Source organism: Castor canadensis, chromosome 5 (assembly GCF_047511655.1).
Source record: "Castor canadensis chromosome 5, mCasCan1.hap1v2, whole genome shotgun sequence".
In the NCBI taxonomy this organism is placed as follows: Eukaryota; Metazoa; Chordata; class Mammalia; order Rodentia; family Castoridae; genus Castor; species Castor canadensis.
In genome coordinates, this window is record NC_133390.1 from 158,695,379 (window position 1) to 158,711,636 (window position 16,258).

General features: G+C 37.5%; 1 protein-coding gene across 9 annotated transcripts in view; it reads right to left on the reverse strand.

The window, feature by feature from the left end:
* Positions 1-16,258, reverse strand: part of Ncoa6 (nuclear receptor coactivator 6) — a 95,553-nt gene that overhangs the window by 20,798 nt on the left and 58,497 nt on the right. For 7 of the 9 annotated variants that reach the window (XM_074074595.1, XM_074074601.1, XM_074074597.1 and 4 more), the window contains 5 exons: positions 12,758-12,886; positions 11,194-12,060; positions 9,039-9,185; positions 5,138-6,254; positions 2,082-2,203 (listed from right to left, as the gene is read on the reverse strand). In XM_074074595.1, the coding sequence (XP_073930696.1) occupies positions 2,082-2,203; positions 5,138-6,254; positions 9,039-9,185; positions 11,194-12,060; positions 12,758-12,886 (2,382 nt within the window). The remainder of the gene's footprint in view (positions 1-2,081; positions 2,204-5,137; positions 6,255-9,038; positions 9,186-11,193; positions 12,061-12,757; positions 12,887-16,258) is intronic. The other 2 variants (XM_074074600.1, XM_074074599.1) reach the window with 2 other exon arrangements.

The following is a 16,258-nucleotide window of genomic DNA, read 5'->3' on the forward strand; positions in this document are numbered from 1 at the left end:
TTGTTGCAAGACAAATACATTTGGGATGCTTTAAGAAGGCTCAGGAATATGAATAGTTGGCTCTGGCAGTTGGCAAAAATGCTGGCTCAAGATTTTCAGAGCAGCTATCAAATGCTCTGGGTCAGATTCTGTGCTCAATAGCAAATTAATGTCTTCTAGTCAAAGATTTTCATGGTAACAATGAGTAAAATCCAGTTTTGGAGATTTTTCTTAAAAATCCTTTTTTTTGTTTTAGAGACCCAAGTAACGTCTTGATATTTATAAAGCCAATAGCATATGGCATTTCTGCAGGTCAAACACAGTAGGTTCTTATTTTTCATCTTTAGGCTTGGGTTTTCATATTAAGAAAATTGTAATTTCTGTAAAAGACCATTCATGTCAGGACTATGACATGGATGTTTTTTTATCTTTAAGATCAGCTTGTCAGGCAGTACAGTAAATACTAAAAAGGGCAGCATAGATAGTATCTCCTGAAAGTAACAGCTACAGGCATGGCTGCTATAAAGGATCCAGAGCTGGAGGCAGCAGTCCAGAGGACACTAGTGATAAGAAGACAGACTGGGGTTGATGTGACAGAACGGTGGTGAAGAAAAGTCAGGACACACACAGTGTCCATAACACAATCAAAACCACATTTATTTGTCAAGGGATGCAAACTTATAATGCCTTTAGGCACCAGGCAGGTAGTAAAGAAAAGTAGGCTCGTATAAGACAGTAGGAGTCCTGTGGACTCTTCCAAACTGCAGAGGAGATACCCTATTTCTAACAATATTTAAACTCAGGTCTTTGTTTAAGATACAGAATGGAAATTCAAACCCATTACAGGCAAATTTCAGCCTGCAAGCTTCCAGTTTGCAGAAAGGAGGCAATAAACGTGTGTGAGGATCTCTGGGATTCATACAAGAGTTCAGATGTGTCTGAAGGAAGAGAGTACCTTCCTGCTCACAATGCCTTCTGGATATACTTGCCAAAGACTGGAGACCTCCCAGGCTCAACTGTGCTCACTGGTGGGAAATGTGGTGCACCAAGCAATTTTTTTGTTTCAATTTGTTTTGGGGGCAGGGACAGTACTTGGGTTTGAACTCAGGGCCTTGCGCTTGCTAGGCAGGCGCTCTACTATTTGAGCCATATCCCTAGCTGAACAATTTGTAATATATAACACCAAGTACTGACATCATGATGGATTTAACTTTAAAAAAAATTTTATTTCAAAAATAAGTAAATTAAGGATAGATTAAAATTTATCCTTAAAGTAGTATCACTTTAATTTACATGCAAAAAAGGAAATGGAATTACTAATAAGGAAAAACAAAACATAACTCTTTGTAGACATAGGTGAGAGAAGCCTAAGTGTGAAGGGCTTGTGTATCTCTGTGTGTCACAAGAGAATAAAGTTACAGGACATGTTCAGACCAAGATAACCAGGTATAGACATACTGTGATGACTGCCTGTGGTTCTATAATATTTGGGTTAGAGGTTTTTCTTCTTCAACATAATTTATCAACATTTAAAGGACAATATTTTATAATCACAGAAGGGGGCTTCAACAATTTTGGTACTAGTCATTACAAATTATTAAGCTGGTAGTAGTAACATGGGTGTCTTTTATTACTCTTTATAAATTGTTTATGTTTTAAATATTTATAATAAAACTCTTATAAAAAAGATCACCTTGCTTTAAATCCTGATAGTTCCCTGCTTTGAGAAAGCCCAGGAGGTAAGACTGTAGGAAAGGCAAGCAAGCAGGATTAGACTAAAAACATCTCTCATTTAATCTTGTTTCTTTCTGATGCCAATGAGAACCCTGACAGTGACAAGAACAAAGGACCACTTCACATTTCAGTCAGATTTTTGTGAGGACTTAAAATAATGAAGATAACTTGAGCAGAATGTGTGTTTATAGTATACATTTAGAGGTTCTACTAGAAATATATAAGGTAAAACTTACAAATACTGGTCACATTAAATCACTGAAGTAGACTAGTTGGGAGACAAAATACTACTTCCTTGAAGAAAAGGAAGCCTTATAATACTGCATACACAATAATGAGTATATAAACTTTAGCTAACATTTTATTACCTGGTGGCCGGTTTGAAAATTCTGGCAGTTTAGGACCTGTGTTATCCAAGTTAATTCCTTGTTCTCCAGGCAATGCTTGCTGATCAGCCTCTTCCAGACCAGCTGGGCGATTATCTGGGGTGCTAAAAAATAAGTTAAGACAATTTGAGGATAAGTTATATAGGAAATACATGAAACTCTCCCGTTTTTGAAGAACTACAAGCTGATTGCTTTATCATCCTTATCATTACTTACATCTCTAAAGTATGGAAAAAATATTTATATTAACATCAAAAACCTGGCAATTGCATTAAATGTTAAACATCACTTAATCTAATAGCACTGTATCACAATACTTTCCATAAATGCCTGATATGTTTTCATGTAATTACCCATCCCTTAGATGTCTTAAGACCTGATTGTGGTTTGTGACTATCAATGTTTTAAAGTACTGTTCCTGTGAAACCACAGAATTTTCAGCAAAGCTATTAAATTCAACCAGGATCCAGTAATTCATAACACCTTACAATAGGTTTCAAATTAGTTGGTGGAAATGGTATTCAGAGAACAAGGAAAGAACACTACAACAAAGCTAACTAATTTTGCTACAGAATGAGTACTTGCAGACATATCCACTATTTTGTGATTTCTTCATTTTTACCTGTAGCTTATACTTTTTAGTGAAGAAGAAAAAAATGAAGAAATTTATCTACTGACACCCATAATCCCAAGGAGACAGCATGCTTGCATCCCTCATTTGGTTTGTAATCTTACTCCCAGCTTCACTTTTCATTCCTACCTCTAGTTTCCCTTTGCTCTGATTGATTATGGTCATCCACTTTTACATATTTTGTCTCACTATGGGTATTTTTTTTTCTTGCAATACTGGGACTTGAACTCAGGGCCTACACCTTGAGGCACTCTACCAGCCCTCTTCTGTGATGGGTTTTTTGAGATAGGGGCTTGTGAACTATTTGCTCGGATTGGCTTTGAACCTCAATCCTCTTGATCTCTGCCCCCTGAGTAGCTAGGATTACAGGCATGAGCCACTGGTGATGGAAAAATTTTTTTTGGCAGCACTAGGGCTTGAACTCAGGGCCTCAGGTTTGCTAGGCAGGTTCTCTACCATTTGAGCCACGATGTCAACTCTTTCATTGTAAGTAGTTTTATAAGACACCGTAAATCCATTTTAAAGACACTAACACATGGAAATTTAGAATATAAAGCAGGTTCTCAGCACATCCCGATCCCTATGTCAATTTACTCCATACATGACTTCCCTCTTACTTCAAATTATAGACAAGGATTCTATAATATCTTTTATTTTCAAAGGATTCTACAGCTAAAAAATCTCAGATACCCATACCAGTCATCACATATTATGGGTAAGAAAAGAGGCTCAAAAATCTACAGTAAGCTAGTGGTAGGTAGGGGAGCAAGTGCTCCTCTTATTAAACCTACTGTCTCTCCTTTTCATGGGAGCCCTGATACTGTCTGTACCAGGTCCTTTTCGAAATATGTAGGCAATCAAGCAGGCAATCTCCTTCATAACTGGTGAAGACATAAAAAAATGTATACTAATGACATCTGAATAACCTTACAAACTTAATTCCTAGCCTACTGGGAGGAAAAAAAATAATTATCCCCAAAATATGTCATTCCCACATGGTAACAGCAGCAAAAAAATTTAACTAAAGCTAGGCACCGGTGGCTAACACTTGTAATCCTAGCTACCCAGGAGGCAGAGATTAAGAGGATCATGATTTGAAGCCAGCCCAGGCAAATAGTTCACGAGACTCTATCTTGAAAAAACCCATCACAAAAAAAGGGCTGGTGAAGTGGCTCAAGGTGTAGGCTCTGAGTTCAAACCTCAGCACCACAAAAAAAAAAAAAAAAAGAATTTAACTGAGAGCTAGCAAAAAAATTTAGATAACTAAAGCACTTATAAGTTTGAATTCAGGAAACTATAGGTTGTCAATACACAACTGCTTTTATTGCATAAGATTCAAGAAGCAGGGAGTTAGTATAATGTAATAGACTATATACCAAAGAATTTTGTAGAAGGCTAGGATAAAAATAGCTGGTTTTAGTTTGAACATTTAAGCTTATTTAAATAAAGCTCCCCTATTCCTTTTTTACAGTTCTAGCAATTTATTTCAATTAACCTGTTTTACATTCATTAGTTACTATTCCCTGTTAATGTTTCCAAGTTCCAGTTTTATGATTAAAGACTAAAAATCTGGCTCAATCAATATTCCTTCTGGAAACATTTTTATCAAAGTCAGAAATGACTTAAATTAATACTTAGTTTCAGGAAATGAACTATAAATTGCTAATTTCCCTTCTGCTGTGATCTGGCAAAAGAGCTCACCTGGAGAACCTTTACTGCAAGGGTAACTGATTTAAAAGGTCTAATCATCTTAGCCTGGGGTTTAAGCTTCTAGAGATGATAAAGAGCCTTTAAAGGAAATGCACATGTGCAAAAGACCATTTTTATTTCAGAGGTAACAGGGCATCTCAGTAAGCAGTTTTTATTCCCAAAACACATTGGGTCCCTTTGGCTTCCCAACAGCCATGGTAAACTGGAAGCTGTTGAGCTATAATGTGGTACCATTGGTTACTTTTCAGGCTATGAATACCACAATTCCCAATGAGACTGCAGAATTAAGAGATATATCAGCTAGTCTTGTTTGCTTCCTTAAACAAATTGCAAGAAAAAAAAATTTAAGACAGAGAAATGTGAGGACTGCTCAGATATGTAAGACTATTAAGAAACTATTAATTTTCTAGGTGTGTTAATGGTATTGTGTTGCCACGTAAAAGAACTATCCTGATCCTTTATAGGTAGCACTGAAGTATTGGCAAAGTAAATTTGCCTTAAAATAATCAAGAGGGTAATGGGAGAGATATTCTACACATTTACATGATGCAGACAAGCATAAGCTATGAGCTGATAATTGTTGAAGCAGCAGGATCACAATAAACTATTCTAATTTTATGTTTTTAATTTTCCTTCAACAAAAGTGCTCACATAGAAACAAATGAATAAGATTTAAGGCAAAATAATCACAACCTACTTTAGATCTTGCTGACTATTTTTCTTCTTCCGAGGGGGTTTCTTCTTCTTCGGTTTATTTGCATTGGTATTATTTTGCTTACTGTTTACCCCAAAATGGCCTGCAGAGATGTCACTCTGCAATAAGTTGACCAACAATGGGCTCGTTAGTGTTACATCCTTATTGACAGGGAATCCTGGATTCTGACCACAAGACATCTGATTTCCATTGGGTGCTCCACTGAAAGGTGCATTAAAAGGCATCCCATGGCCTGAGAAGTGGTTTCCCGAGGCACTATTTCCCTGCATGGCCTGTACATGGGCAGGAACCATGTTGGTTTGTTGCATGCTAACATCAGGCATCATTTGAGACAAGCTGACATCATTATTTGCTGTAGTAGCAGGATCACCATGTTGCTGGGCCATGTGTGGGCTGGGCCCTGGGGGCCGCAGGACCTGACTCTGAATCCCCATAACCTGAGATGGACTGTTGTTCATAGGCCCTTGCTGGGGCAGCATCTGTCCTGACATCTGTCCCGTAAACTGCACCATGTTTCCTTGCATGTTCGGAGTTGGTCCCCTCATTATCTGTGCTGGTCCCGGCATGACATTGGATTGGTTCTGAGTGTTAAACTGTTGTTTATTCCCCTGCATCTGATTGGTCATGATCTGCTCTATCATTGGATTCTGCTGGAGCAAAACTTGCCCCTGAGGCCCCATCATCTGGTTATGTGGTGCCATCATTTGTGGGCCCTGCTGGGAAAGCATCTGCTTGGGTGGAGTCATCCTTTGGGGTGAAGGCCCAAGATTTTGGTTCTGAGGGTTCACCATCATCTGGCCCTGTGGCATAAGCTGGGCCCTCGAAAGGATCATAGGGTTTTGAGGGTTCAAAGTTCCTTGTTGCTGGACCATCTGGCCTTGGGAGGGCACCATCTGTTGGTGCATGCCCATGAGCTGTGATTGTGGGCCCTGTTGAGGCTGGCCTTGCATGTTGCCCAGGTTCACCTGAGGAACCCCAGAGCTACCAGACTGCTGGTTGTTCATGTTGCCATGAATTCCCATGAGGCTGGGTTGCATCATATTTGGTGGCCCATGGGACACCTGCATCTGGTTTTGAGGAGGACCAGCTCCTTGACCACCTTAATAAAAAAAAAAAGCAGAGTTTCAGAAATATTATCTTACTGGTATTAACAATACTCAAATTACCTTACTTAGAAAGATACCCATCACCCATATATATCCACTGAGCAACATAAATGTACTACGTTTGACATATAGTCTGTAAGTTTTTCAAACTATGGAGATGTGACAGGGGTAATTATTTCCATTTTCCATGACCATATAGCAGAGAAGGAGAAACAGGTTATTCTTTGTGGTAACATATTGTGGGCTGAAGGCATGGCTCAAGTGGTAGAGCACCTGCTTAGCAACCATGAAGCCCTGAATTCAAACCCCAGTACTGCCAAAAAAACAAAAACATAATATTTTGAAAATCAATGAAGTTTACCTTGTTTCAGATTAAATAAAGAGAAAGGCAGCATCATACTGTTCTAACATGACTTATAGCTACATTAATATGAAGAAAACTAATAAAAAGCACTGAGGCTACTGAAATAAATTCTGCTATGAATGAACTATGGAAACAAAGACATGCCAGTGTGCTCTTATGAAAACCTCAATAATGCTTCTTGGAAAACCAATTATGACTCTCAAAGGATGTATGTGTGTTTTCTGGATACTGACTTTTAAAGAGAAAACCTAATATTCCTAAGTAGTAGTCTCCTCTGTAAAAATTATTTAATCCTGATCTGGAAGCTGAACCTCTGATGAGAGTCAGCTAACTAAATGACCCACATGAAAGCTGTGGACAGAGGGACCCTATCTTGTGGCAGTACTAGTGGACCACTCAGGGGATGTTCTATTGTTCTATTCTTCTGTTATTTCTAAGTTAGACAAAAAGCGCTGTCTGGTCTGCTGCAGTATTAATTTATTGTTAGATATTTGGGATGTTCCTATCGCTACTTGCATTATCCCACCCTGCTTTGGGATACTGGGGATTGAAACCAGGACCTCACACGTGCCCAGCACATACTCTATCACTGAGTATATTCCTAACCCAATCTCCTTCCCTTTAACAGAATAACCTTCTAGTTTGTTTTATCCTTTTAAATTTTAATTTCTAAGTGAGGATTAGAAAGTGGCAGTCATAATGAAGTTTTGAAGCCAGTTCATGTTCCATCAGAAAGGGAGGGATAAAGTGTCCCTTGCTCACACTATCCAGATGCTTCCTGAACCTTAAGGAAGCTTTCTAAATTAGCCTCAAACTTGAACTCCATGACCATTATACATTTATTGCATATACCAGTGTATATTCATTTGATCAACAATTACTTACTGAATACCTAAAAATTATAGGGTGCTGAGGTAATATCAATAAATAAAACAGACCAGATTCTTGGCCCTTTATAATTCAGTTGGAAGGAGATGAAATACAAAAAGCTAAGACAAATATTTTCTCAGGAATCAGTATTCCCTCAGCTCTCCAGTAAAAGACTAAGGGAAGGGGGTGCATTTTGAGTCTCTACTCCCATTTCCTGCATGGGGACAGGAAATGTTTCTATTTTGTCCCTTTCTTCCACTTTTATTCTGCTACACTAAATTTCTTTCCTGATGACTTTTTATTATTTTTACTACAAAAAAACCTAACAACAGAAATAAAATAGGATAACAGAACAGAAAATGACAGACAAGAGGAGAGCTACTTTATAAAGGCTAAATGGGGAAATCAAAACAATAGGTGTACATGGAAGACACCATATACAAAGACAAAATAACAGTGCTAGGATGGAATAAGTAAGTTTTATCACTGTGTTAAAACTCTCTATAAAAAACATTAATTCACATAACTCAGGAATTCAGTTTTGCAACAGCAGATAGAGAAAGTCAAATAGTTTGCCCTGTCCTTTAATGAGATAGTATGAACTATGTTTTCATTAAGTCAGGATGTTTTCTCATTTCTTAGTGATTTACAGTTAAAGTTGGAATGACAAGAGAAAATTAAATACAAGTAGGGATAAGAGTTCAGAAAATATTTGAGCCTTAATCCAAACAGCTTGAATGAGAAAAGGTAAAAGGATTAGTTACACAGTCCCTGAGCAACTAGAAACTCAGAAACAGGAAATATTGGCTTGTATAACACTGCTTTGCAAATACTACCTTTTAACTATTCTACTATATCTTATTTCCTCTCCAAACACTATACTGTTGGTATTAAATTGGTACTGATTAAATCTGAAAAAATACCACACAGTACACCAAAATTCAGACACTCAGCATAAACAAAACTATCACTGGGTTGGAGGCATGGCTCAAGTAGTAAGCATGAGACCTGAGATCAAGCACCAGTACTACAAAACAAAACAAAAAAAGACCAACAAATAGAATTTAAATAATCCAGAGATTTTATGTTGCAGTTGTCCAAAGATTCCATATGCTAACATGCTTTTGGATCTATGGTTTCCACTCCCAGAAGGAAATGCCATTTGCCTTTTTGCTTCCTGAAAGCTGTAACTCAGGGCTCAATAAATCAGGCCCTGATAAATAAATAAGGATTTGGAACACCACTGCCCATTAAGCAGAGCTGAGTAGTTGCAAGAAAGACCATTTACTATCTAGCCCTTTTCAGGGGGAAGAAAAAATAATGGCTGACTCCTGCTCTACTTCAAGTTTTAACCTTCTTTTCTTAGGTGTTTCCAGGTTCCTGAGACATTTTACCTTTTTTCCATACACAGTTGCTGTTCTAAAAGATTATTCACGTTTGAAATTAAGGCTTATTAATTTGTATGTCCCTGTTGCCTATCAAGGTATTTACCACATAATCAATGCTCAATGAATGCTAGCTGAATAAATCACAGGAAACAAACCTGCATGCTGAACATTTTGATTTGCTTGCAGCTGAGGGGCTCCTGAATTCCCAGGGGTGGTTGCTGTGGTGGAAGGCACCTGACCTTGCATAAAGTTCGGATTGGCCTGTCCTGCTGAGAAGCCAGGTGGGAGGCGTTTAGGCATTCCTTAATAAAAAACAATGAGTAAGGCAGTTACCTAGCAAATTTATACTGTTGCTTAGATATGGAATGAATAAGGAAGGATGAGCTGCATGAAGTCTTCACTGGCTTAGCTCTCTCTGTCACACTGGTAGGATCTTTAATAATAAGGTTGGGAAAGATGGTTAAAAAAATCAACACAATCTTTTACATGAGCATTGTCAAAATGAAAAAGAAATACTAAAAAATTTACACTTAGAACATGCCAAGGAAAAGATGGCAGTCTGCTCCCTAAATGTGATCTGAGGCCATGCCACAACAAGGCTTGAGGGCTCACTTTTCTCTATAATACAACGGACACCAACACTTTACATACTTTAACACAAGGCACCAAAGGAATATACTAGTTCTCATATTCAAGCAAGTTATAGGAAATACTATAAAACTAAGAGCTGGGTCCTGATCTTAAATATAGTTAGGCATTTTTGGTTTTTTGTTTATTTGCTTGCCTTTGAGGAAAATGGATGACAATCTCTTTTGCAGAAATTTCCCCAGTGTTGTACTTGTCTCTTAGGAAGAGACAGGAGATTGGAAAGAGTTCACAGGAGCTTCAAAGTGAGGCTATGTTAGACTTATCGTTATGCCTTTCCCTCATAAGGTTTGCTGTGATTCTGACAGCTATGGTACAGAAAACCATGCTCTAATAGAATTTTACTCAAATACTATTTTCTTTTAGGAATGCCTTTTCAGAAAACAAAATTTTAATAAGTAGAATCTCAGACCCATTCATTGTTTATAATGCAGGCCTTGATGTGGCCAGATCACCTAGGTGAGCCTATCATTTGCTTTCGACCTAAACCTCACTTAAAATTATTTTGCATTTGTTCATTTTTTTTAAGGGCCAAATTTTCAATACCCTGAAAAAACACTGTTGTTTCTTTAGCAGTGACAAGTCCCCATTCGCATGCTTTCATCGTACTTAAATCAGTACTCGTATGTGCAGAAGGGACTACCCAGCTACCACTGATCCAGAGCTAGATGACCAGAACAGTGAAGCTGACACATCCCTGCATTTTCTAAAAATTTAGGATTCAAATATTAGAGCCTGCATGTTAGCAAAATTAATTACAATAGAGTGAAAAGATTGATGAGGAACTTAATTTTATCAGAAATCACAGGAACATGCCTTTGTTATATTGCACTACAGATGCAAGGGTTTTTTCTGGGTAGGCAATGGGTGTTTTTGGTGGGGTATCAGATGACATTTATTACTGATACTCTCTATACCTTACTGTAAAGCTCCAAGCACAGTCATGTGCACTAGATTAATGATTAATAAGAATAAATAATAAACATGGAGATGGATAAGTTTTACTGTAATCGTTTTACCTCTCACACATTAAGCTCCATTGCTTTTTCTTCATACAAGAGGCACCTTACAAAATAAATAAATAAATCTCCTTTAGGTATAACTAGTGGAATTCCCTCTCTAAGGAGCAGGCATTGGCATTATAAAACTATAAGTCAATGATTTCTGAACTTACTCCCCTTTAAACTTTAATCAAACTTCACAAATTACCATGCTTATTATTTTACTAACTAGGATTATCAAAAATCAAATTATAAGGGCATTTTCCCCAATAAGACCCTGAATATATCTTTTCATTTTTGCTTTATTGCATAATCTAAATTTTTCAACCAATGAGAAGCTTAAGTTGCTAATAAAATGCATGTTTCACCTGGATATTTTAATTTACTAGTACAGATCAAGCAAAAATAACTTCAGAAACAAAATGAACATCTCTATATTGAATTTTACCTGCATTTTTATCCAGAGAACTAGCTTATATTTAATCAGTAATATAGCAAGATAACAGTGCACGTTAACTAAGTTATATCAAATGACACCACCACATTACAAAACCAAATAATTACATCCTTATTTCACTCCCTCCATTAACTATAAAAACTGATGTTCTACTCAGATCTATCTCCAGGAAATGTATCAACGCAAATTAGCTTCAATATTCCTCACCTCCTAGGCCTGGATGTAAACTCTGTGGCCCCTGGTTTGGTGGTTGCTGCTGCATCACCATGAAGTTAGGTGGCACATTTCCCTGTTGAACCATAGGATTCCGACCTGGAGAGCTGACAGGTTGCTGAAATCCCTGGGGAAGTGGGTTATTTTGAGGTGGCCTTGGTCCCATCTGTTGTTGAGTTTGGTTAACCGTTGGGGAGGATGCAGGGGATCCCTGCTGGAAGGAGGAGGGTGAAGAGGCAGGAGACTTGTTGGTGAGGTGGGGCTGCTGCAGGGGAGTTGGGACCCTGGAGGGCCCTCCCTGCAAGCTCTTCATCTGAGGAGCTGTGAACTGGCCTGGGTTGCTCATCTGAGGAAAGTTTGTGTGGGTCTGTGAGGCTTGCTGGCTGCCAAAGGGATAAGGAGGGGGAGGGTGAGAAGGTGTCTGTACCGTGGCTAAGGATGGTCTTGCCTGGAGTTGCTGTTGCATCGGGCCAGGCAAGGGAGCCTTCTTCCACCCTTGGTTTGCAGTCATTGTGCCCAGAGAACTCTGGGCTGGAGGAGGCTGAAGGGCTCCAGAAGGCAGTTGGTTCCAGCCTGGAGGAACAGGCACCTGAGTTGGGGCAGTAAACTGGGGTCGAATCCCTTGTGGTTGTTGCTGCTGATGTGGCTGTGGGGGTCTTGTCTGCAACTGCTGCTGCTGCTGCTGCTGCTGCTGCTGCTGTTGTTGTTGTTGCTGCTGCTGCTGCAGCTGGGGAAAATTAGCTGGGTTCATTTGTCTGTTCACAGGAACAGGCTGCATTGGGTGATGTGGAGGAGGTAAAGATCCTGAGGGATGACCCTGCTGCTGTATATGGAGCCCAGAGAGGAGTGGATCCATTGCATCTGTTTAAAGACATTCAGAAATAATTAACCTATTATAACCTTGATCCTAGCACAGAGGCCTGAATCTGCTGATATCATTCATGTTACCATGTTTGTGAGTATCTTCTATGTGCAAAGCAATAAATAATTCTACCTTAAAGAGTTTATGGTTTAACAGTGGATATAAGAGCCAAACAAAAAATATGGACAGCAGCATTTTCCAAATCATATTCTGGAGAGCTATGTTAATTACTGCTATAAGAAAACAAAATAAAATAGACAATGAGGTTTGGAAAACTCTGACCTAACTACCTTAAGACAAGTTTCTTCTTCTTTTTTTTGTTTTTTTTCCAGTACTGGGGCTTGAACTCTGGACCTTCACTTTGAGCCACTCCACCAGCTCTATTTTTGTGAAAGGTTTTTGAGATAGGGTCTTGCAAACTATTTGCCTGGGCTGGCTTTGAACCATGATCCTCCTGATCTCTGCCTCCTGAGTAGCTAGGATTACAGGAGTGAGCCACCAATGCCTGGCTAAGACAAGTTTCTTAAGATTCTTAAGTTTCCTTAAGATTTAGCTTAAAGAAATCAGAACAGATTTTGTAAAGAAGTTAGCATTCAAATTGAGCAGTTAGGAATTCAGAATCAGGTAGCTGGATTTCATAATGATCTCTAAAGGAAGTTCTAGCCTCTTCAATCCCCAAAGACTGAAAGTCATTACCTGACTGAGAAGCAGGGCGAGGAGTCCTGGGCTGCAGCTCTGGATTGGGGCCTGGTGCCATCATGGAAGATGATACATTTCCGCCCTGGGGCATCATAACAGTAGCAGGGCTGGTCATCCTTATTAACCCTAGAAGAAGAAAAAAACCCTTAGAATAAAGTACTGAATTGGCAAATTTTTTTTAATGACATATTTTAGGGATAGAAAAAGGTATGAAAATTTTCTATACACATCTACCTTTTTAAAATCTAAAATCTTTGCCCCATCTCTTTCAGATATATAGATCAGAAATTCTCTACTCCACAATCTCATTCCACTTCCTCCTTTTTACTATAAATGGCATTTACAGTTGCATGCATACTTCAGTAACCATTTTTGCATATGTAGGCATACATGGCATTTTGGTATGCTTTTTATCTCTGTGTAAGTGGCACTATATTCTATTTTCTTTTTTTACTAGTATTTTTTTTGAGGTTTATCTCTCTCGGATGCTGTTAAGTGCTCAATTGTACAAAATCATTATAAAAAATCCTCCTGGTGATGAGTATCAAGGTTTTGGTTTTTTCCTATACTTTTTTAATCTCATAATTTTGCAATGTCATGTGTTAATCATAGTTCTTGTGGACATCTAAGAATGTCTTTATATACTTAAAATTGCTAGGTTTTAAAGCCTTAGAATCTTCATTTTTACTAGATATTAGCAAACTGCTTTTAAGAACAGTTATACTAATTTATGTGCTAACTAGCAGTTTGAGAAATCTTTTCCACATCTTCCTAATTTTTGATTACCATTAGACTTTAGGATTTAGCATCTATGCTCATACGAATAGTTTATAATTATTCTCTTTTTGTCTTTTGATTTTTGGCATCAAGATGAAAATAACCTTGAAATAAGTCTGAAAGTATCTTTCTTTTTTCTATGCTCTAGAAGAATAAGTGTACTTGTTCTTTAAATATTTAGTAAAATTTACCTGTAAGTAAGACATGGTGGCTCATGCCTATAATCTCAGCTACATGGGAGATGGAGATCAGGAGGATCAAGGGTGAAGGTCAGCCCAGGCAAAAAATTACTGAGACTCAAATAAACTGGGTGTGTTGGTGCACGCTACTTGGGAGGTACAGGTAACAGTATCATAGTTCATGGTTGGCCTGGCAAAAAGCTCAAGACCCTATCTGAAAAAACAACTAAAGCAAAAAAAGCCCTGGGTTGAGGTTCGAGTAGTGAAGTGCTTGACTAGGTAGCCCAAGGCCCTGAGTTTAAACTCCAGTATGGCAAAAACAAAAACAAAAACAAAAACAAAACCCTATAAAACTATCTGGACCTGCAGATTGTATTAACTGATTCATAGGGAAACAGATTTTTAATTAATTTCTTACATGGTTATGGATTTTACAAGTTTTCTATGTTATTACTGAGTTAGTTTGGGTTAAATTATAATTTTGCTAATACTTTAAAATTTGTTTGGGGCATCCTCTCTTCAGACCCCTCTCCCCCAACTCTGGGAACTCTACTCTCTTACTTTACATTTTTCAATAAACTCCTGCTTTACTCACCCCCTCCACCAAAACTGTCCCCATAAAGTTACTCACAAAAGGGATTAGGAACCAGTATAAAGATCAGTTAGAGATGAATCAACTTGGGTTGTAACAAGTATAGCTTGTTACTACAAGGATAGCTCTGTACAGCTATCCTTATCTGAACTAGCAAAAATGCTTTCTTTCTTATTATGCTTATGTCTTCTCTTCAACAAAATTAGAGCTAAGGGCAGAGCAGGTTCTGCCTGGAAGCCCAGCGGGGGGGGGGGGGCAGGGGGAGAAATGACCCAATGTATGCACATGTGAATAAATGAATAAAATAATAGTTACTCACATAATATACCTTTTTCTATACTTTTTTAAAAAAATAATAACTCATGTACTATGAAATTTACCTTTTTCTCTTTCTTTCTTTTTGCCGTACTGGAACTGAACCCAGAGTTTCAGACATGCTAGGCAAGCATTCTACCACTTTAGCCATACTCCTAGCCTTTGTAATTTAGATAGAGTTTCTCTAAATTCCTACCTCCGCCTATGAGTAGCTGAGTTTGCAGATGTGCACCACTACATCTGGCTTTTATTATTTACTTTCTGATTTATTTCTCTGCTGTTCTTCCTTAATTCTTAGGTCAGACACTTAAGTTTGTTAATTTTCAGTTGATATTCTTCATTAATAAATACTTGAGAACTTAACTTTCTTCCAAACGCTGCAATGGCTGCATCTCACAAATTTTGATATGTACTATTCTCATTACTTCATTCTAATCGTCTAGGTATTTTCCAACTCCCATCATGATTGGTTTTTAAAATTAGTAGGTATTTAGAACATATTTCTAAATTTCTGAAATGTGGGATTTCTTATTTTTTATGGTGGTTTAATTGCACTGTCAGACAACAGCATCTGTGGGAATCAATATTTGGTATTTACTGAACCTTGCTTTTGAAATAATTCGCAGCCAACTGAAAAAATGAAGAACTTTTAAGTTATCACTGCATATCTATCATATAAACTGTTTTAATCATATCATTCAAACTTTCTTTAATGAGTTGTTTACAAGCTTGATACATCAAATACTAATACAGATGTGTTAAAATCTCCTCCAAGATTTGCTATCCCCATGCAATTCTTACATTATTTTGTGGCTAAGTTATTAAATCCATAAAAATTGAGCTACTATCTTGGTCAATTTTTCCTATTCAGGCCACTTAATGTCTTTTTTTTTTTTTGTAACAAAGCAACTTGTACACTTTTTACATTTAAAACTGAGCATCATTTTTCCTTTATAGTGAAAGCAAAGAAAACAAAATTACAATAGAGAATGAAAATTCTGAATAAGATCCCATAGGTTCTGATGATTCTCCCATAGAGTAGCAGGGCTTAAGTCATCATTAGGAAGAGAATTTTATTTTAAAAGTGTCTTCTTAAATTGCAAGGATGTCCATTAAACATCACAATTAAACATATCAAAGGAGAAGTCCTGTTGTCAAAATGCCCACTTAACCCAAACATCTCAAATCTACCCTTTGCTGACTTAATGTCTGTTTTATCAGATAAAAAGTTATACTTTTTTCTTGGTTAATATTCATTTGTTTTAATCTTTTCTTTTAAACTTTGAACTTTCTAAGTTCTTATATTGTATGTATTTCCTGTAAGAGATTCAGCTAAACATGAGATCACTATTCTGATTAATCATTTCCTTTTTATCAGTATTCATAACCCATTTACTTTTATTGCTAATTACTGGTATATTCTGATTTATTTAGTTATTCTATGATTTCTACTTACCTTCCTTTTTTGTGTTTTCCTACTTTTCCTGAATTTTATTGATTTTTTTTCATCATACCCTTCCTTTGTATCCTTCCATTACTAGTTTAGAAACTGTACATTCTATTATTTTACAGATATCTTTAAGATGTCAAAGATGAGCTGGGTGTGGTGGCACATGCCTGTAATTCCAACTACTT